At 53.5% G+C, this 20,216-nt stretch overlaps 1 protein-coding gene across 1 annotated transcript in view; it reads right to left on the bottom strand.

The window, feature by feature from the left end:
- Dscam (DS cell adhesion molecule) overlaps positions 1 to 20,216 on the bottom strand; it is a 475,219-nt gene that overhangs the window by 80,245 nt on the left and 374,758 nt on the right. Inside the window, exons 17-19 of the mRNA XM_042687342.1 lie at positions 5,372 to 5,612; positions 3,170 to 3,316; positions 441 to 596 (exon numbers count right to left, since the gene is read on the bottom strand). Of these exons, the coding sequence (XP_042543276.1) occupies positions 441 to 596; positions 3,170 to 3,316; positions 5,372 to 5,612 (544 nt within the window). The remainder of the gene's footprint in view (positions 1 to 440; positions 597 to 3,169; positions 3,317 to 5,371; positions 5,613 to 20,216) is intronic.

The following is a 20,216-nucleotide window of genomic DNA, read 5'->3' on the forward strand; positions in this document are numbered from 1 at the left end:
TGACCCCTGTGTGTGTGTGGGGCTCCCTGCCAGTGTCTCCCAGGAAGCTGACCCCTGTGGGGGGGGGCTCCCTGCCAGTGTCTCCCAGGAAGCTGACCCCTGTGTGTGTGTGGGGCTCCCTGCCAGTGTCTCCCAGGAAGCTGACCCCTGTGGGGGGGAGGGGCTCCCTGCCAGTGTCTCCCAGGAAGCTGACCCCTGTGGGGGGGAGGGGCTCCCTGCCAGTGTCTCCCAGGAAGCTGACCCCTGTGGGGGGGAGGGGCTCCCTGCCAGTGTCTCCCAGGAAGCTGACCCCTGTGGGGGGGAGGGGCTCCCTGCCAGTGTCTCCCAGGAAGCTGACCCCTGTGGGGGGGAGGGGCTCCCTGCCAGTGTCTCCCAGGAAGTGGACCCCTCTGGTGGAGCCCCGGGGTCCCTTGTTGAAGACCCCCTGCATCTCATCTCACCATCCTCTTTGGTCCGGGTGAAGATCTGCTCGCTGCGGACCCCGTCCCCGGCCCGGGTGAAGGCCAGCACCTGGATGCTATAGTTGGTGTACTTCTCCAGCCCATCCAGCTCCAGGGAAGGCTGTGTGGTGGTAACGTTCTTAATCTCGCCCAGCTCTGGAGGACAGGAACAAGGAAAGACATGACCCGTGAGGGAGCCTGGCAGCACACTGACCCACACCGCCCTGTCGGCCCCGTCCATCGCACCCCGAGAGGACTCAAGGGGCTGCGCACAGGTATCGCAGACACCGGCGCCGCGCAGCCACCTGCCGGCAGTCTCTCTGAACACTGATTGGCCAGTCCAACCCAAGGCGGCCGGTCCTCATCAAAGGCAGTACCGCGCTGGGGCTCAGCTGCTCGCCAGGCCCGGCCTCTGGTCCAGCATCGCGTGCCGCTCGCCCACCAGCCATGTCTGCCCTGGGCCTCGCATACAGCTCTGCAGCCCTGGTTTTGCTTTGATTCGTTTCAGACTTTCCCACACGAGGATCTGAGGTAAGAAGTCTGTCTCAGATATCCTAGCTCAGATGCTTGAGATGAACTTAGGCAAACGGGCAGAGAAACCTCGGCCGACTGCAACTATCCCACAGGGCGTGTCATGGCCTCGTGCGTTTGTTCTCTGCAACGTGACCAGCTCTGCGTCTTTTGGGGGTGGAAATGACGGTCGCTGTGAGCTCAGGAGCTTGATGGAGGCGGATGGATCGCAATGGGCAGGGAAGGCAAATGTGTGCCCTTTAAACACCCGTGCCTGGGATGTGCTGAGAATACCTCAAAGCTGGAAACCTCCTTTTGTTAAAATTAGCTACGCTGCGTGGCTCAGCAAACTCCTTCACCTGGGGCGAACTCCTGTCCCCGCTGCCCGAGTGATGGCAACAGCGCAGAAGCTCGGAGCGTGCTTTCCTTCCTGAAGCGGAGCCACTCCAGCCTGGCGCAGGTGGAGCCTGGGGACTCAGCTCTGGCGTATGACCCATGGCCATCTGGGGGCCCCGGGTTGGTGCTGAAATGGCTACACTGTGTGTACCCCCACCACTCCCCGCCCCAGGAGCCTGAGGCAGGAGGCCTCAGGGGGAGGCCAGTGGCCTGACCCCTGGGGTGCAGGGCCTTCCAAGGGGCCCCCTGGCACCCTGCATGTGCCCGCTTACCAGGGGACTGGGATGGGGGTCGGAAGCCAGGGGAGCCCGTGACGGGCATCCCCACGTGCCAGGTGCCCACCTGCCCTCGGCCTCTGCAGAGGGGAGAATGCCGGCCCCGCCCTCAGAGCTGGCGTGCGCGGGCACAACCCCCTCGGCCGACGCCGGTTCTCCACAGCCATCGACGGCCACGGTCTCGGCCACGGGCCATGGTCTCGGCCACGGGCCACGGTCTCAGCCACGGGCCACGGCGACTCAGTGAAGCAGGGACAGACAGTCGTCAGGAGCGTGGAACTGACTCTGTACTGGCAAGGCTAAGGGCTTTGCCAGCCTGCCTTTCTCTGTCGGCTCTCCCCTCTGTCCAGTTCACTCCACAGAGGACAAACATGGATAGCTGCCTCAGTATTGTGTGAGGATGATGAGCATGAATGCCTTTTTACCGTTTATTGTTTGTTTTGTCACCAAAAAGTGGGGCTGGGTATAGCATCAGAGAGAATTTAAAATAGAGCCAAAGCCTGTCACACACGGTGGGGGAGGGCAGGAGGTGGTGGCATGGGGCCACAAGTTGTCCTACAACCTAAAAGACAGAGGAAAGGAGAAAGAGGAGAGGAGAGGGGAAAGAGAGAGGAGAGCAGAGGGAAGAGAGAGGAGAGGAGAGGGGAGAAAGGGAGGGGAGGGGGAAAGAGAAAGGAGAGCAGAGGGAAAAGAGAGAAGAGAGGAGAGGAGAGGAGAGGAGAGGATGCGAGGGGAAAGAGAAAGGAGAAGAGAGGGGAAAAGAGAGGAGGGGAGAGAGGAGAGGAAAGAGACAGAGACAGATGTGGGAGGAGGGGGAGGAAAGGAGAAACAAAGAGAGAGAAAAGAGATGGGGAGATGAGAGGAGAGGAGAGGAGAGGAAAGGACAGAGGGTAGAAGCAGAGGAGATAAAACATATAGGGTGTAGGATGAGGAAGAGAAAAACAAGAGGCTGTGAAAATGGAGGCTCTGAGCTTTGATTTTTGGGGGGTGTTTGATCCCAGGGTATTGTGCCTGAGCCACAGAGCTTTGATTTTGGGGGGTGTTTGGTCCCAGGGTATTGTGCCTGAGCCTCAGAGCTGTACCTCGGCTTGAGGATTGCAGTGTTACTGGGTCCTAGTGAGGAATAATTGTATTCCTGTCAAGGCCTTCTGGAAGTTTCCTTGAGCTCTCTTACGGTTCAGCTTAAACTCATTAGATTCTCTCCTGAGTCCGATTTGAGGAATGGCAAATGGCTAGCTTTTCAGGAGCTGTACCCCCTAGAATGTTCCGGATTGAGATTACGGTTTGCGTGTTGCATGCAGAGTCTGAATATAGACACAATTACTCAGGCTGTATTTCCCCAAGCACCACTTCTGCTCTGCTTCCCATTGCTTTGCAAAGGGCTCTGATGTTGGAGACGTTTGTTCCTGTGTCCACTGGGGCATAACAGAGAGGAGGGGTTCGTCGACAGAGCGGCATCATCCACATCCAGAGTAGCCCCCACCTTGGGAAAGGGCCTGCACACGGCACTAAGCGCGTGAGCGAGCCCAGGGCCCCGGCAGCTCTTACCTCCATCCATGAGGTTGGCCCAGTAGATGACCCTGAACCCCTGGAGAATTCCGTTCAGGGCTTCCTTGGAAAGGGTGGACCAGGAGATTGATATGCTTTCCGGTGATGTTGCTATGGCTTGGACATTTTCAGGGGGATAACTGGGCACTGAAATTAAACAGTTAGAATCTGTAATGCCTGTGGTAGCAACGCAATGCAGAATAAGCAATGTAGCTCAATGTTCAAAGCAAAAGAAGAAAACCAACCAATCCTCCACACAAAAGAACAGTGCCATTTCTCTCGGAATATTCATCTGTGTATTTGCTGTAACGGGTTTGTGTGATCTCTCTCTCTCTCTCTCTGTTTCTGTCTTTGTCTCTCTCTGTCCTGCTTATAAACTCTGCTTTTGGGGTGGTCAGCCTGTACTGGACAGGAGCACCTCTCTCTCTGGGGTGGTCAGTCAGCCTGTACTGGAGAGGAGCACACGTCTGATCGTAATGCACGAATGGAGCCACCACTTGTCCGACTCAGTGTCCTCCTACCCTCATTTTCTTTCACAGTGCCTCGTCACCCACACCGGGCAGCGGTGCCAAGTCTATCAGGGCCTTGCTGTTGTCAATCACCAACAAGCAGCGGCATGACCCCCACCTTGACTGCCTTGTCCTTCCTGGCCCCTTCTCAATGCTGTGACGTTTGCCAGAGGAAAGTCAGACAGTGAAATAAGACAGGGGAGGATAGAATAGTGTCTTTTGCATGAGTTCATGCAGATCTTAAGTGTGGAAGCTAGGAGAGGGAGCAGAACGAGGACCAGGACAAGCCTCGATGAGAACAAAACGGGATGGAGCAAAACCTGGGGAGCACATTGAGTTATGGGAGACCTCCCTCCCTGCGAGCTTCCGGTGATGGGAGACCTCCCATCCTGTGAGCTTCCGGTCATAGGAGACCTCCCTCCCTGTGAACTTGCTGCTGTAAAGCCAACCATCATCGTTGTCATGAACCCCAGATCGTATCTGCTCCCCTAAACCACCACACTTGTGGACATCAGAGTTCTTGCCCTATTTTTTAAGCATTGCTGGAAATTTGAAGGTTTAGATGGTCTTGGAAGGATGAATTAATATGTCATGGTCACTAGGGGGCGCATAGTCACCATGAGATCTGCTCTACCAAGCCTGGTAACTTGTCTCCTAAGGGGAAGTAGATGAACGAAGAGAAGGGGAAAATGCAGACAATAATCCAATGTATACCCTACGAAATTAAGAACAGTGAGGGAAGGGCTGGGAAGGAGAAGGATGGGTGAGACGTTGAGAGAGGTGGCATTATCAATATATACTCATGAGCTTCATTTATATGGCAACTCCTTTTAGGAAATAATTAAAGAATGCCTGAAAAAAAGCAGGCAAGCAAAAGGATTTTTTTTTTGTCAGTCGTGGGGCTTGAATTTTGGGCCTGGGCACTGTCCCTCAGCTCTTCAGCTCAAGGCTAGCGCTCTACCACTTCAGCCACAGTGCTACTTCTGGTTTTCTGGTAGTTCATTGGAGATAAGAATCTCATGGACTTTCCTGACAAGGCTGGCTTTGAACCTTGATCCTCAGATCTCAGCCTCCTGAGTAGCTAGGATTACAGGTGTGAGCTAGTGGTGCTTGGCAAAAGGAATTTTTTTAAAGGAAAAAAAAAAAAAGAGAAAAATCCTTCTTAGCACTGATTTGAGAAGAAAAAAATTTCAGAAAGATCAGGCTTTTGCGGTGGTCAGGAGACACTTGGTTTTACTTGGGAACAAACCCAGTAAAAGTCCTGTGCTCACACCTGTCACCCCAGCTACTCAGGAAGCTGAGATCTGAGGATCAAGGTTCAAACCAGTCCAGGCAGGAAAGTCCGTGAGACTCTCATCTCCAATAAACCACCAGAAAACCAGAAGTGGCGCTGTAGCTCAAGAGCTAGAGCACTCGCTTTGAGCTGAAGAGCGCAGGGACAGTGCCCAGGCCCAGAGTTCAAGCCTTCTGACTAAAATAGATAAGTAAATAAATAAAGTCCTATGCTGGCAGTGGATGAGGGGGGTCTCCTTCATTGAAAGGGGAGCGCATTGGCTCTTCAACTCCCATCCGACCAGGAGAAGGCTGGGTCAATGGGGCAGGCACTGCCCGGCAGCCGGGAGCCCAATGAGAGTGAGTCCCAGGGGCCCCGGAGGAGAGCACTGTACCCCGCACACCTAGGCCCGGAACCTACCGTCCTCGAGGGTGGTGGTGATGATTTCCTGAGAAGAAGGCCCCGTGCCAGCCCGGTTGCAGGCCTGCACCACCAGGCCGTACTGGGTGAACTTGTTGAGGTTGTCCAGCGTGTACACCTCGCTGTCGCCCGTGGTGTCGATGCTGATGATGTTGAACTGGAAGTTGCCCCCGGTGCTGTACTCTCGGTAACCGATTTGGTAGCCACGGATAATCCCATTCTGCAGATGTTTCTTGGGAGCCTGAATGGGAGAGGAAGGAGCATGTTGAGAAAGGATCAAGGGGGACAAGCGTGAGCTCAGTGCTGCAGAAACTCAGAAAACAAAAGCAAAGGGGACAATCCGGCTACCTGAACATTGGACAGGACCTAATTATTTCCCTTTCCTTCCCTTTCCTTTCCCTCCCCTCCCCTGCCTTCCTCTTCCCTCCCCTCCTCTCCTTTCCCCTCCCCTCCCTTCTCCTTTCTATGGTATTGGTCATTGAACTCAAGACTTTGCACTCTTGCTTAGCATTCTGCTCATGGCTAGAGCTCTACCCTTTGAGCCACAGCTCCAGTTCTTGGTGGTTAATAGGAGATAAGAGGCTCACACACTTTCCTGCTAGTTCCAAACCCAGATGCTCAGATCTCAGCCTCCTGGGTAGCTAGGCAGACAGGCACGAATGAGTCACCAGTGCTTGGACAGGATCTAACCCTTTATATGTCTTTTCCTACATGTAAATATCAGTAATAAAGCTTCATTCATAAGTCAGCCATTGTAGGAGACGAACAAGAACAGATAAAACAGTTGGAAAAGTATTTTTAAAAGTGTGTTGTAATCATGTCAAAACCAGCTTTACAATGTCGGTGGGGGGAGGGAGGGGGGGTATGATTGGGTGGGGGGGAGGGGGGAGGCTGGGAAGGGAGGTGAAGGGTAAACAAAGGAGGAGGCTGCAATGCTTGGTAAGAAATGTATGCATTTTCCTGCCCATGTAATTGTAACCCCTCTGTACAGTATGTTTTCAAATAAAATAAAATAAAATAAAATAATAATAAAAAAAAAAGAAAAAAAAAATGTGTTGTAATAAATGAAGTAAGCCAGGCCCAAAGAAACATAGGTCCCATGGTTTCCCTTATTTGCAATAACTAGTATATGTCTGAGACAAGCAGGAAAGGTCAGATAAGTTGATGTTAGGTGAAATGAACCCCAAGATAAGGACTCAAATGGTTTTTCTTCCATGTGATTGTTTCTGACTTATTTATAAGATGATTTCTTTGTTGCTTTGTATGTCCCTCCCCCGCGGTATAACCTCTGTTTTCACTGTATTTGATGTTGGTATAATTTGTGGAGGGGAAGGGAAAAAACAACTAGTTTAAATAGGGATACAGGTGGACCCACTGCAACAATGAGATGTACAAGTTGTTATGTCAAAAACGAACTTTACAACTTTGGGGAGGCAAGGGGGGAGATGGGAAGGGATGGGAAGGGGAAACAAAGGAGGCAGCAACAATGCATGTACTCATTACCTTGCCCATGTAATTGTAATCCCTCTGTACGGTACTTTCACAATAAAAAAAATGCGTTGTAATAAAGGTCACGAAAACTCAGTTTCTTTCTGGAATTTTCCATTTGATAGGATAAGAACACATGGAAAACAAAACCAAGGAGAAGGGTGGACTACTGGCCCATGCCTTGACCTTCAGATACTCCTTGACCTGAATGCATGCCTCCCAGCTTCCCTGCTCTCCAGGACCTGGCCTCGGGGATGCCCAGTTCTCACGTGCTGGGCTCGCCAGGGCAGGAGGAAGGAGGAGAATGAAGCAGATGACACCGAGTCTCGGCCCTCAGCCAAGCCATACTGGTTGGCCTCTCCCTCTGGTGGCCAGACCTCCATGGTGTGTTTGCTGGCCACACAGGGAGATCCTCCTTTGACCTCTTCCGCAAGGACCACCCAGCTGCCTGGTACCAGGCTGTATGGGCTCTGAGAAACAAAACCGCATGGAATACACAGAGAAGGCTCTGCCCTTGTGAAGCTCACGTTCTAAGAAGGTAGCCTGGAAGGACAGATGCAGATCGGGCATGGGAGGGGAAGCAGGTCACTGAGCCAGGGCCAGCGCTCTTCCTTTTCCTTAGCAATCCTATTTTGAAGAGAAACACTTTGTACAGGCCTACAAACTATCAGGGATGTTTTCAAGTGCAAGCACAGACTCAAGTGTTGCACCCCGAGAAGACATGGAAGTGCTTGCTTACAAGAGGAAGCTTCTCTTTCAGACCCTGGCCCACAAACCCCTCACCACAGGGCCCTAAGAGGGCTTTCAAAGCCTGCTCTTCCTTTCCTTTCACTTGTCGACACCTTAGCCGTTCCCTGCTGACACTTCTGCAGACTTCTGCCAGCAAGGAGCCCCTTCCTCCCTCTGGGTTCATTGACGGCCCCTCACCCCCAACACCACCACCACCAGCATCCCCACCACCGCTGCTGCCACTGTGTAACGCTACAACCATCCCTGCTACTTTTGCCATATCCTCCAGCCACTCAGGAAAGGCCTCAGTGCCTAGTTGTAAGCTCTCAGAATGCAAGGGCCCCACGGACAGAGGATCTAACCCTCCTCCCTTTCTCCATCCAAATCAGGGTTTCAGTGGGATGGAAAGGCTTTGAAATATGGGTTCCAAAATCTCCCCTTAGCCAAGAGGATGATTTGGAACATAAAGGAGGTGCCCCATCTAGATTGGTAAGGATATGTGCCGCTGTGTGCTTTTACAATCTGACCTGGTGAAGGACGGACGGGAAGGGTATAGTTGGAAGTAATGGCTGGACGAGAGTCACGGTCATATGCTGGACAGAGGCCTGGCTTGGTGCAGCGCTGGCTCTGTGTCCTGCCGGGGAGCCTGGACTCTCGGCCCCAGCCGAGAGCACCGCCCGCCTGGTCACTCAGCATGTGTCCCAGGGGTAGGAGGACACAGCGAGGCTCCAGCCTCCTTTCCCAGGTTTCTCCCAGGTTTCTGGGGGAGCTGACGTATGTAAGGCGTGCACTCTACTGCTGAACTACCTTCCCAGCCTGAGCTGACGTATGTAGACCATGTCACTCATTCTTTCTGTTTCCTTCTTAGAAGAAGGGTTCCAACACAGGGAGATGATTCATTCTCAGTTCACCAACAGTTCCATGCTTTTACAATAAGGATCGGTGAAGACAAACCCATGGCTTAAGGGAAATCTCACTTGGCTCCCAAGTCCTCTTTAGTACAGATTAAAAGTGTACTTGACAAAAGAAGTGTTTGGAGGGAAAAAAAAAAAAAACCCACAAAAACAAAAAGCTAAAGCAAATCCTGAATATGCTCTTTAAGACACGAAAAAAAAAATAATCCCTTACACACACACACACACACACACACACACACACACACACACACACACACACACACTGTTATATGCAGACTGCTTGCCTAAGTGAGTGGTCTCTCGACCTTTTCTCAAATTCCCTCGGCCTTTGCATTCTGACAGGAGGGTGAATCATTTCTCCCGTGCTGAATTTTCCTCTTTCACTCATTCACCTTTGCATGGGCAGCGCGGCTTCCGGGCTGGCGTCTTCCTCACCTGTCTGCTGTGTGAGGCGCTCTCCCCTCCCTTCCCACCCGGGGGGGGGGGGGGGGGTTGTTCCTCTTGTGTGTGTCTCAGCCTTCCCCCCAACCCCGGCCTCACGCCCCTTCTCCTGCCTCCAAGTCCAGCCCAACCCCCACTTCCTTGAGAGACCTCTTTCGGATCTCCATGGCAACAGCAGGGCTGGGTCCATTTATTGGGATGGTTTGCAAGTGACTGTTCTCTGTGTCCTTCCATGACAGTTGCCTGGGGTAGCATGCAGCAGCACAGGGAGGCAAAGGCTAGCGCCCCCTGGCCTTTGGTGGAAAGGACCACAAGCAGCTCAGCTCAGGCTTCTCTGAGTGGCCTCCCCCCCACCCCAGGGGTCTCCATTGGTCTTGGGGTTCTAGCTCCCTCCCTGGCGCGTATCCTGATGGCTTTGCCTGAAGCATGACCCTTCCCTCTTCTCTGTGGAGCCCCATACCCTTCCGCTGCTGCCCTGTTCACGCTCTTCCTTCTCGCTGCGAAGAGTGGGCATTGCTGGGGCTCAGGAGTCACCTGTTAACCTGGACCCGCCCACAGCCCTCCCCATGGAAGTTCTGCTTTTGATTGGACCGCCTTCCACAGCCATGTGTAGTGGAGGGAGGCCTAACACGAATCTTTGCCTCTAGATTCCTACAAATTAACTTGTGACATGTCCTTAGGACGCGGCGGCAGTGGTTTTTGAACATGTCCCCCCTTCCCTCACACCGCGGAGACAGAGCTGGATACCTGCTCCACGCAGGGGCACGGGTGGTGCCCCCTGGTCAGCAGTGTTGAGCAAGATGCTTGCACAGCTCCAGGCTTGCCCAGAGCGTGACAGAAGGAAGGGGAGGTGCTCTTTCTACTGGTTCAGGAGGACGGCAGAGAGGCCCTTCCTCTGAGCCTCCTGGGCACCGGGTGCTGCAGGGTCGTGGGAGGGCCGCACTGTGGCAAATCCATCCTGACGCACATTCAGGACACAGACAGAGGTGACTCAGACCCAGACCCAGGGCTGATCCACTCCGAGTGGGCCTGCCGTGGCGTCTGCACTGATGGCGGGCCAGGGGGACAGACAAAGCCAGGGAGCACTGCAGGGAGAGCCACGGAGCCCACAGCGGCCCCACTGTGGCTCCCATCCCTGGCCACATCTCTGGAGAGAGGTGAACGGCTTTGCGTGGGCCTCCCGACTGAGGAACAGGCACAGGGCGGGGTCCCGTGCCGGCTGACCCAGCCCCGGGCGACTGCGCAGCTCAGCTCTGAGAACCGCTGTGGGTGCTCCCAGGGAGTCACACCGTGATCTCCCATGGCCTGGGCTGAGGAGGACTGGTTGGAACGCAGACTCTGCACGCTCCCATGAGCACGGCCAGCCCCCGGCTCACACTCCCCATCTCTGTCCCCAGAACCAAAGCAACTGGATGCCAAGGAAGTGGGTTCGGGGGGGGGGGGTCCATGTGGCATGAAGGACGCGGCTGCACCCCTGGGACGGGGCTGGAGTGTGATCTGTCCCGCTGGACAGAGCGCTGCCATTTGCCGGCTGCTGTTGTGTCGACCAGAGGCCTCGGGAGGGTCCCAGGGAGCCATGTCAGAGAGAAGAAAAAGAGGTGAGCCCGTGCCTCCGGTTATCTTCCTTTCCAACTCTCTCTCCCCGGAGTTTATTTCACCTGACACGCCGCTAAGGTCACCAGTCTCCAAGAAGCGGCCCTGTGGCAGTCATGTGGCACGCGCATCTGGGGATACACTCCCCAAGTCTCTGCCAACGCGGTGGTCAGGAGAGGAGGAGGCGAGACAGTCACAGGGGCTATTCACTCCCTGACGAGTGGCAGGATAATTGATCGAGGTGGTCTTGAGAGACCGAGGACTTCGACGTGCAGCCTGTAGTCAACAGTGGCTGCTCAGGGCTGTGCTCAGGGCCGCAGTGAGAAGTGTATGTCAGGAGAAGCTTATGTGCCACCAGGGGGCGCCCCCAGAGCCCAGGTGTGCCAGACCACAGGTGTGCCCCCAGAGCCCAGGTGTGCCAGACCACAGGTGTGCCACCCGGGGCGCCCCCAGAGCCCAGGTGTGCCACCACGGAGTACCCCCCAGAGCCCAGGTGTGCCACCAAGAAGTATACCCAGAGCCCAGGCAGGAAAAAAATCTCCCTGGCATCTCTGACGTCTTGAGGATCAGAAAATCTGCAGGGATGCAATGTGGGGATGGACGTCAAGCGTGGGGACATGGCAGACGGTGAGCGGAGTGCTGCAGTGGTCCTAGTCCCAGCCGTGTGCACCCCTGCAGGGCGCTGCCCGGTACTGAGGGCCGCCAGGGAGGACAGATGGTCAAGGAAGGCGGGACTAAAGCCAGCCACGGCCAGGGGGGGCACCTGTCACCCAGCTTCACTCACCAAGCGCAAAGGTCACAGAGTCACAGAAAATGGCCAGAAGTGGTTTTCCCAACGGGAAGAAGCAAAGGTGTGCAAGCAGCGGCTGTGCAGGAGAACCTCAAACAAGCAGGGGCAGTGGGGACAGAGCTGCGTGGGGAGGAGGGGGCGGCCCCCGCCACTCAGCCCCCCAGCCCCCCGCCACTCAGCCCCTCAGCCCCCCGCCCCTCAGCCCTGTTGGGAGCCAAAAGTTAAGTCTCTCAAACTTGATAGGCTTAACTATCTCACTGGAACAACCTGAGCCTGAGTTTACAGAATCCCACCTTTTCACCACGCCTTAAAGTAAACACCCTGCAGCTACTAAATCTACTTAACGACCACCTTTGCACCACGCCCTAAGTCCAAGCATATAAATACCCTTGTGTGAAAAATAAAAATTGGCAGCTTGATCAGAATCCTTGTCTTGCTGTCCTTCTTCGTGTCTCTTGTCCCTTCATTCCTTCTCGCTTAGGTTCATTGCCCTGGTTGAAGTCCTGCGGGTCGGGACAACTGGCGCCCAACGTGGGGCACGAGCCTCTGACTAAGGAAGGAACGCCGTCCTCCGGGAAAACTTGGCCAAGTACAGTCCGAGATCGAGAGATCGCCTCGACAGACCCCGCCGAGAGACAGATCCAGGAGGAGAGTGGGGACGGCGCATGGTGAGTGACCCACTATGGGACAAGCAATTCGTCACATGATCTATTTCTGTCAGACCTCAGGGAGGCCTTCAAGACACGAGGAACGCGGGTTAAGAAAAAGGATTTAGAATTATTTTTCTCATTCATAGAGGACTTGTAGGAATCATAGATGCAAAAAGATGGCAAAGAGTAGGAGATTGCTTAAAAGATTATTATGAAATCTTTGGTTCAGAAAAGGTTCCTGCTATGGCCTTTTCCTATTGGAATTTGATTAATGAAGTTTTAAAATGTTCTCTATTTGATAGTGGAATTTTAAAACTTGTAAAAACAGGAGAGGAGGTTCTCCAAAATGCCTCTCGCCCCCCCCCCCCCCCCCCCCGCGGCTTGCCCATCAGTTGTATTAGATATAACTGCTGGTCAATTTACTGAAAATCCCTTCCTTTTGTGGCCGGCCCTTCAAGGGCCCACTGCCCCTCCTGATCCAGATGTTTTTTCTCCCCCCCCTTTACCTAACCTGGCACCTTTACGCGAGACTCTTCAACATAGGCGAGAACACCTTCAACTTTTAAAAGAACTGCGGTCCCTTGATTATGAACTCCGCATACTGGCCTTGGCCGATACGCCAAAAACGCCTGATAAAATTAAGGTTAGATCAGGCCATCAATCAGTTCTCGCCTTTCCAGTAACTCGGAGCCAGACAGATAGGGCCTCAGAGGGTGAGGAGGATGAATCAGAAGAGGAGGAAAAGGAGGATGAAGAGCAGGATACTGGGGATGAAGAGGAACAACCCACCCAGGGAAAAGGCCAACAAGAGTAGAAGAGGCTTAGCCTCCGGTTTGTTGAAAAGCTTAAAAATGCATGTGCCCAATATGGCCCGACTGCCCCTTATACGTTAGCCTTGTTAGAAAACCAAAGTGCGCGCTGGCTCACCCCTAATGATTGGAAGTTCCTGGCCCGCGCCACCCTTAGTGGGGGTGATTTTGTTTTATGGAATGCGGACTTTAAGGAACAATGTAGAGAGACCGCGCAAAAAAAATTTGGCTAAAACATCTTCAAAAACCTGGACCTATACTAAACTTTTGGGTAATGCGCCCTTTGATACCAATGCTAAACAGGCACGCTTTCCTACTGGACTTTTGGCACAAATTCAAAACGCTGGCCTTTATGCTTGGAAGCGTCTCCCTCAAAAGGGATCGGCTACTACTTCCCTGGCAAAGGTTAGACAGGGGCCAGAGGAACCCTACAGTGACTTTGTCTCGCGGCTTAACTTGGCTGCAGAAAGGCTTCTTGGGCCCAGTGAAAGTGAAAGTGCCTTTGTTAAACATCTTGCCTTTGAAAATGCTAATCCGGCATGTCAAGATGTCCTCCGACCACATAAAAACAAGGGTGACCTCTCTGAGTTCGTCAGGCTTTGTGCTGGAGTAGGAACCGCTCACACCATGGGGCTCGCCATAGGTGCTGCCTTTACCAAGGCATTTCAAGGTTCAGTCCCCAGCTCGCATACTTGCTTTAATTGTAAACAACCTGGTCACTTTGCACGTGAATGTCCCTTCAGCAAACAAAGCCAAGGGGCAATGCCCTCCCAAGCTACAGGTAGACCACTCCCTGCCACTCTTTGTCCCAAATGTGGTAAGGGCCGTCATTGGGCCAATGAATGTAGATCCAAAACAAATGCCTTTGGACAGCCCATTTTCTGAAACTTCCCTCGGGGCCAGCCCCTGGCCCCGACCATCCCCAAGACAAGCCCAGGGGCAATAGGGTTTGTCCCCTCCCAAACTCCCAGTCCTACACAAGCCCCCCACCTCTCTCCACAATTGCCTCCCTCCAGCGGGCAACCCCAGGCAGTGCAGGACTGGACCTCTGTGCCGCCACCGACACAGTACTAGACTCTGTACAAGGACCTCAAATAATACCCACTGGGACCCTGGGACCCCCTCTGTCTCATATGTGTGCCCTTATTCTTGGAAGAGCCTCTGCTACCTTACAAGGTGTCCAAGTTTTTCCTGGTATTATTGATAATGATTATACAGGAGAAATAAAAATTTTGGCCACGGCCATTAATGGGATTGCAGCTATTCCAGCTGGAACTAGGCTTGCACAATTGATACTGCTCCCATTAAATTCAGGGGGTTCTTCCACTGCTCAGACCACACCGCGAGGAACTGCTTCTTTGGGGTCTTCTGATGCATATTGGGTTCAGCCTATCACTCAAAAAAGACCCACCCTCACCCTGCGAATTGAAGGAAAGGAGTTTCAGGGAATTTTGGATACTGGTGCAGATGCCACAATTATTTCCCAAAAATATTGGCCACCAAGTTGGTCCCTTACCCCGTCCCTAACTGACCTTAAAGGCATAGGGCAGTCAAAAAACCCTTTGGTAAGCTCCAGGGTTCTTAATTGGACTGACAAAGAGGGCAATAAGGGAACTGTTACTCCTTTTGTTGTTCCTGACCTCCCTGTTAACCTATGGGGTCGCGATATCTTGACCCAGATGAAAGTTATCCTTGCTAGTCCCAATTCTGTGGTTACACATCAAATGCTCCGTATGGATTTTGTCCCTGGTACGGGTCTTGGGAAATCAGGAGAAGGAATTGTTGAGCCCATCCAAGCTACCCAAAAAACAGATAGACATGGGCTTGGGTATTCGGATTTTTAGTATCGGCCCCTGACCCTCCTGTGCCCCATGCAGATAAAATCATTTGGGAATCCCAAACCCCTGTGTGGGTGGATCAGTGGCCCCTTACCCAAGAAAAATTGGAGGCTGCCTCCATGTTAGTACAGGAACAGCTGGTGGCAGGCCATATAGAGCCCTCTACTTCACCATGGAATACTCCTATTTTTGTTATAAAGAAAAAATCAGGCAAATGGCGCCTTTTACAAGATCTACGCGCTGTTAATAAAGCTATGCGCCCAATGGGAGCGCTGCAGCCAGGCATTCCCACACCGGTGGCTATTCCCAGGGATTATTACAAAATGGTTATTGATTTAAAAGATTGTTTTTTTACCATTCCCCTACATCCTGAGGACAGACCCTATTTTGCCTTTAGCCTTCCTCGCATTAACTTTCAAGGCCCCATGCAAAGATTTCAATGGAAGGTACTTCCTCAAGGTATGGCTAATAGCCCTAGCCTTTGTCAAAAATATGTTGCCCAGGCAGTGGACCCTGTGAGAAAACGATGGCAGCGCGTCTATATATTACATTATATGGATGACTTGTTGCTTGCTGCACCTGACACCCACGAACTTAGAAACTGCTATTTAGACCTTTATAAAGCCCTTACTGCCCTGGGACTACAGGTTGCCCCCGATAAAGTTCAAACACAGGATCCCTATACTTATTTGGGTCTAGAACTCCAAAATAATCAAATTCGGGTTCCTCAAATTCAACTTCGTTTAGACCATCTTCACACCCTTAATGATTTTCAAAAGCTGCTTGGAGATATTCAATGGCTTAGGCCATACCTAAGGTTGCCCACCAGCGTGCTTTTGCCTCTTAATGAGATTTTAAAAGGGGATTCTGACCCCTCCTCTCCTCGCAAGCTTACTCCCAATGCTCGAAATGCTTTAACCCAAGTTACTGAGGCCATTGCCCAGCAGTTTGTTACACAGATTTCCTATAATCTTCCTCTGGTCTTAATTATTTTACATACCCCTCATACACCCACAGGATTGTTTTGGCAACAGATTCTTCACTCCAATAATAAGGGCAGCCCCCTGCTTTGGGTCCATTTACCCACCACATCCCCCAAGGTTATTGCTGTTTACCCTGCCCAGGTAGCCTCTATCATTATCAAAGGTCGCTTGCTTTCTCGACAATATTTCGGCAAGGACCCTGATACCATTTTAATTCCATACACCAAAGACCAGACTCAATTTTTACTTCAGACTGGGGATGAATGGGGCATCGCCCTGTCAGGATTTTTAGGACTAATTGACAATCATCTCCCCAATGATCCTCTTTTACACTTCGCCCAGCTACATCCATTTGTTTTTCCCAAGGTTACTCAAAAGGCTCCCATTCCTCAAGCCCTCACTGTCTTTACAGATGGCTCAAGCAATGGCCGTGCAGCCTTTGTTGTTAACAACCATACCACCACCTTTGATGTCCCTTACCAATCAGCCCAGCTTGTGGAGTTATTTGCTATAACACAGGTTTTTATGACGTTTTTTGATAAGCCTATTAATATTTATACAGATAGTGCTTACATTGCTCATTCTGTTCCCTTGCTAGAAATTTCACCCGCTATTAAAACTTCTTCCAATGCGGCATTTTTATTTACTCAGCTTCAACAGCTAATTCAGGCCAGGAGACATCCATTTTTTCTGGGACACATTAGGGCACATTCTGATCTCTCTGGCCCTCTTACACAGGGTAACGCTCAAGCTGATGCGGCCACTCGTTCCATTTTTCCGGTTTTTGTTGGGTCTGTCCAAAAGGCTACAGAATTACATAATCTCCACCATCTAAACTCCCAGAGCCTTCGATTGCTTTGTAAAACTACTAGACAGCAAGCACGGGAGATAGTAAAGGCATGCCCTGCCTGTGTTGTCTCCCTTCCTGTACAACATCTGGGTGTTAACCCCCGTGGACTGCTACCCAATCAAATCTGGCAAATGGATGTTACCCATTTTCCTGAATTTGGAAAAACAAGATATATACATGTCTCCATAGACACATTTAGCGGGTTTGTTTTTGCTTCACCACACTCAGGAGAAACCGCCAAAGATGTTCTCTCTCACCTTGCTCTAGCCTTTTCTGTAATGGGAAAACCAGCCCACATAAAGACAGACAATGGCCCAGCCTATACCAGTGCCAAGTTTAAACAGTTTTGTGCTATTTTTCAAATTTGTCATACTACTGGGATTCCCTATAACCCCCAAGGTCAGGGCATTGTAGAACGAGCCCACCACACCCTAAAAACCTGGCTTACTCGCCTCAAAGCCTCTCCCTTTTCATTTTCCACTCCTAGGGATCGCCTTAGTCATACATTGTTCGCCCTTAATTTTCTAACTCTGGACAATGAAGGCCACTCGGCAGCTGACAGGCATTGGCACCCATCTTCCAGTTCTGCCCGCCCGTCTGTCATGTGGCGAGACCCCCTTACAGGCAAATGGAAGGGCCCAGATCCTGTTCTTATCTGGGGGCGAGGTTCAGCCTGTATTTTAGATCAAGAACAAGCGGCCCCAAGGTGGCTGCCTGAACGCTTGATAAAACAGGTGAATGGCTTACCACAACCCAGGGGAAGCCTTCCCCCCGAGGATGATGCCTTTTCTCTTGCAGATGCAGCTAGAACTCCAGACATGGACCATCCTGTTTAAATTTATTAAATAACAGATTAATCTCTTGGTTTCTAAGCCCATACAGGTTCATCACCATTGCCTTGATATGGCAGACCGCAGCATTGAGATCTAGGATTGACCCCAGGCTTTTAATTAATGTTTTGCCATGAGCTTGTTCCAGTGGGAAACAGCCCTCCTTTTTTTCTTATTTAGAAAACCCTCCTTATTCATAACTCCTGACCATTCAACGGGCAAGACCTATTGCCATAAGGGATAGGTTCACCCCTCCTCCTATAGGCCCCTCCGCTTGGGGGAGGATGCACCTATGGGAGGAAGAAAAAATGCTCTAATCAAGGGTGCAGGTAAGACTGCAGGGGGATGGATCCGCGAGATCCCAAAACCCAAGACCCCTGAGTGGCAAGCTCTGGTGCATGACGGTTGGCATGCATACCCACAAGCCGTCTCCTCAAAAAACATGCCAAGGTCTGTAAAATTCCCCTCCCCGAGTAAGGACGCTCGCTCGGAGCGGAGAAAAACCCTGGGCCCTTAGAGGAACAGAGCCTCTGTCACCCCCTTAAAAAGAGCAGCCAACAATTGATGGTCAATTTTCTAAACAAGAAAGGGGGAGATGTTGGGAGCCAAAAGTTAAGTCTCTCAAACTTGATAGGCTTAACTATCTCACTGGAACAACCTGAGCCTGAGTTTACAGAATCCCACCTTTTCACCACGCCTTAAAGTAAACACCCTGCAGCTACTAAATCTACTTAACGACCACCTTTGCACCACGCCCTAAGTCCAAGCATATAAATACCCTTGTGTGAAAAATAAAAATTGGCAGCTTGATCAGAATCCTTGTCTTGCTGTCCTTCTTCGTGTCTCTTGTCCCTTCATTCCTTCTCGCTTAGGTTCATTGCCCTGGTTGAAGTCCTGCGGGTCGGGACAAGCCCCTCAGCCCCCGCCCCTCAGCCCCCCACCCCTCAGCCCACACAGACCCGCCCCTCAGCCCGCACAGCCCCCACCCCTCAGCTCACACAGCCCCTGCCCCTCAGCCCGCACAACCCCTGCCCCTCAGCCCACACAGCCCCCGCCCCTCAGCCCGCACAGCCCCCACCCCTCAGCCCACACAGCCCCCGCCCCTCAGCCCGCACAGCCCCCACCCCTCAGCCCCTCAGCCCCCCGCCCCTCAGCCCGCACAGCCCCTGCCCCTCAGCCCCCGCCCCTCAGCCCGCACAGCCCCCACCCCTCAGCCCGCACAGCCCCCGCCCCTCAGCCCCTCAGCCCGCACAGCCCCCACCCCTCAGCCCACACAGCCCCCGCCCCTCAGCCCGCACAGCCCCCACCCCTCAGCCCCTCAGCCCCCCCGCCCCTCAGCCCGCACAGCCCCTGCCCCTCAGCCCCCCGCCCCTCAGCCCACACAACCCCTCAGCCCCTCAGCCCCCCGCCCCTCAGCCCACACAACCCCTGCCCCTCAGCCCCCCGCCCCTCAGCCCGCACAGCCCCCACCCCTCAGCCCCTCAGCCCCCGCCCCTCAGCCCCCCCGCCCCTCAGCCCACACAGCCCCCGCCCCTCAGCCCCCCCCCGCCCCTCAGCCCCTCAGCCCCCGCCCCTCAGCCCCTCAGCCCCCCCCCCGCCCCTCAGCCCCTCAGCCCCCCGCCCCTCAGTCTCTCAGCCCCCCGCCCCTCAGCCCCTCAGCCCCCGCCCCTCAGCCCCTCAGCCCCCGCCCCTCAGCCCCCCCTGCCCCTCAGCCCCTCAGCCCCCCCCCCCGCCCCTCAGCCCCTCAGCCCCCCCCCGCCCCTCAGCCCCTCAGCCCCCCGCCCCTCAGCCCCTCAGCCCCCCGCCCCTCAGTCTCTCAGCCCCCCGCCCCTCAGCCCCTCAGCCCCCGCCCCTCAGCCCCCCCCGCCCCTCAGCCCCTCAGCCCCCCGCCCCTCAGCCCCTCAGCCCCCCGCCCCTCAGCCCCTCAGCCCCCGCCCCTCAGCCCCCCCCGCCCCTCAGCCCCTCAGCCCCCCCCACCCCTCAACCCCTCAGCCCCCCCCGCCCCTCAGCCCCTCAGCCTGCACAGCCCCCGCCCCTCAGCCTGCACAGCCTCTGCCCCTCAGCCCCTCAGCCCCCGCCCCTCAGCCCTTCAGCCTGCACAGCCCCTCAGCCCACACAGCCCCCGCCCCTCAGCCCGCACAGCCTCAGCCCCTCAGCCTGCACAGCCTCCGCCCCTCAGCCCGCACAGCCTCAGCCCCTCAGCCCCTCAGCCCCTGCCCCTTAGTCCCCCGCCCCTCAGCCCGCACAGCCTCAGCCCTCCTCTTCCACAGCCAACATAGGTATCTCAGTGGGCGTGAAGACCGAGATAGAGGGCAGGAGGGAGCCTGAGACATAGGCCAGTACTGACAGAGCCACTTCATCCTGAAAGGCAGGTGGTGACTCGGTGATATTCATGGAGCTGGGATCTCCAGTGCGTGTGTGTGTGTGTGTGTGTGTGTGTGTGTGTGTGTGTGTGTGTGTGTGTGTGTGTGTGTGTGTGTGTGTGTGTGTGTGTGTGTGTTAATACTGCCTTCTGCCAAAGTCTGTAGCTAGTGAAGAGGGTGTTTCTCCCGCAACTGCTCACCTCTGCCTCTAATCTGTTTCTGGAGACTGCATGGTACAAGCCTGAATTAAAGAGATTTCAGGCATTAACACAAAAGTATGGCTATTGAAGCAAAAATGTAAAAAAAAAAAAACTATTTAGTAGGCTACTCTGTTTGCCTGTTGGAATGTTCCGGAGGCATGTGGAAGTACAGACAGCCATCGCTTTTGGAAAGACCCATGGAGGCATGTGACACATCGGGAGCAGGCAACTGCCGTGCTTAGGAAGTTCTTGGCTGGAAAATAATCTTGTGAATCAGAATCCACCTCCTGCCATCTTCGGTTATTTTTATTGAAAAAAAAATACTTTCTAACTTTAGATTGTGCCTGGCAGAGCAAATAAGGAG

Source organism: Dipodomys spectabilis, unplaced genomic scaffold, assembly GCF_019054845.1.
Source record: "Dipodomys spectabilis isolate Male_0828 unplaced genomic scaffold, ASM1905484v1 ptg000107l, whole genome shotgun sequence".
Lineage (NCBI taxonomy): Eukaryota > Metazoa > Chordata > Mammalia > Rodentia > Heteromyidae > Dipodomys > Dipodomys spectabilis.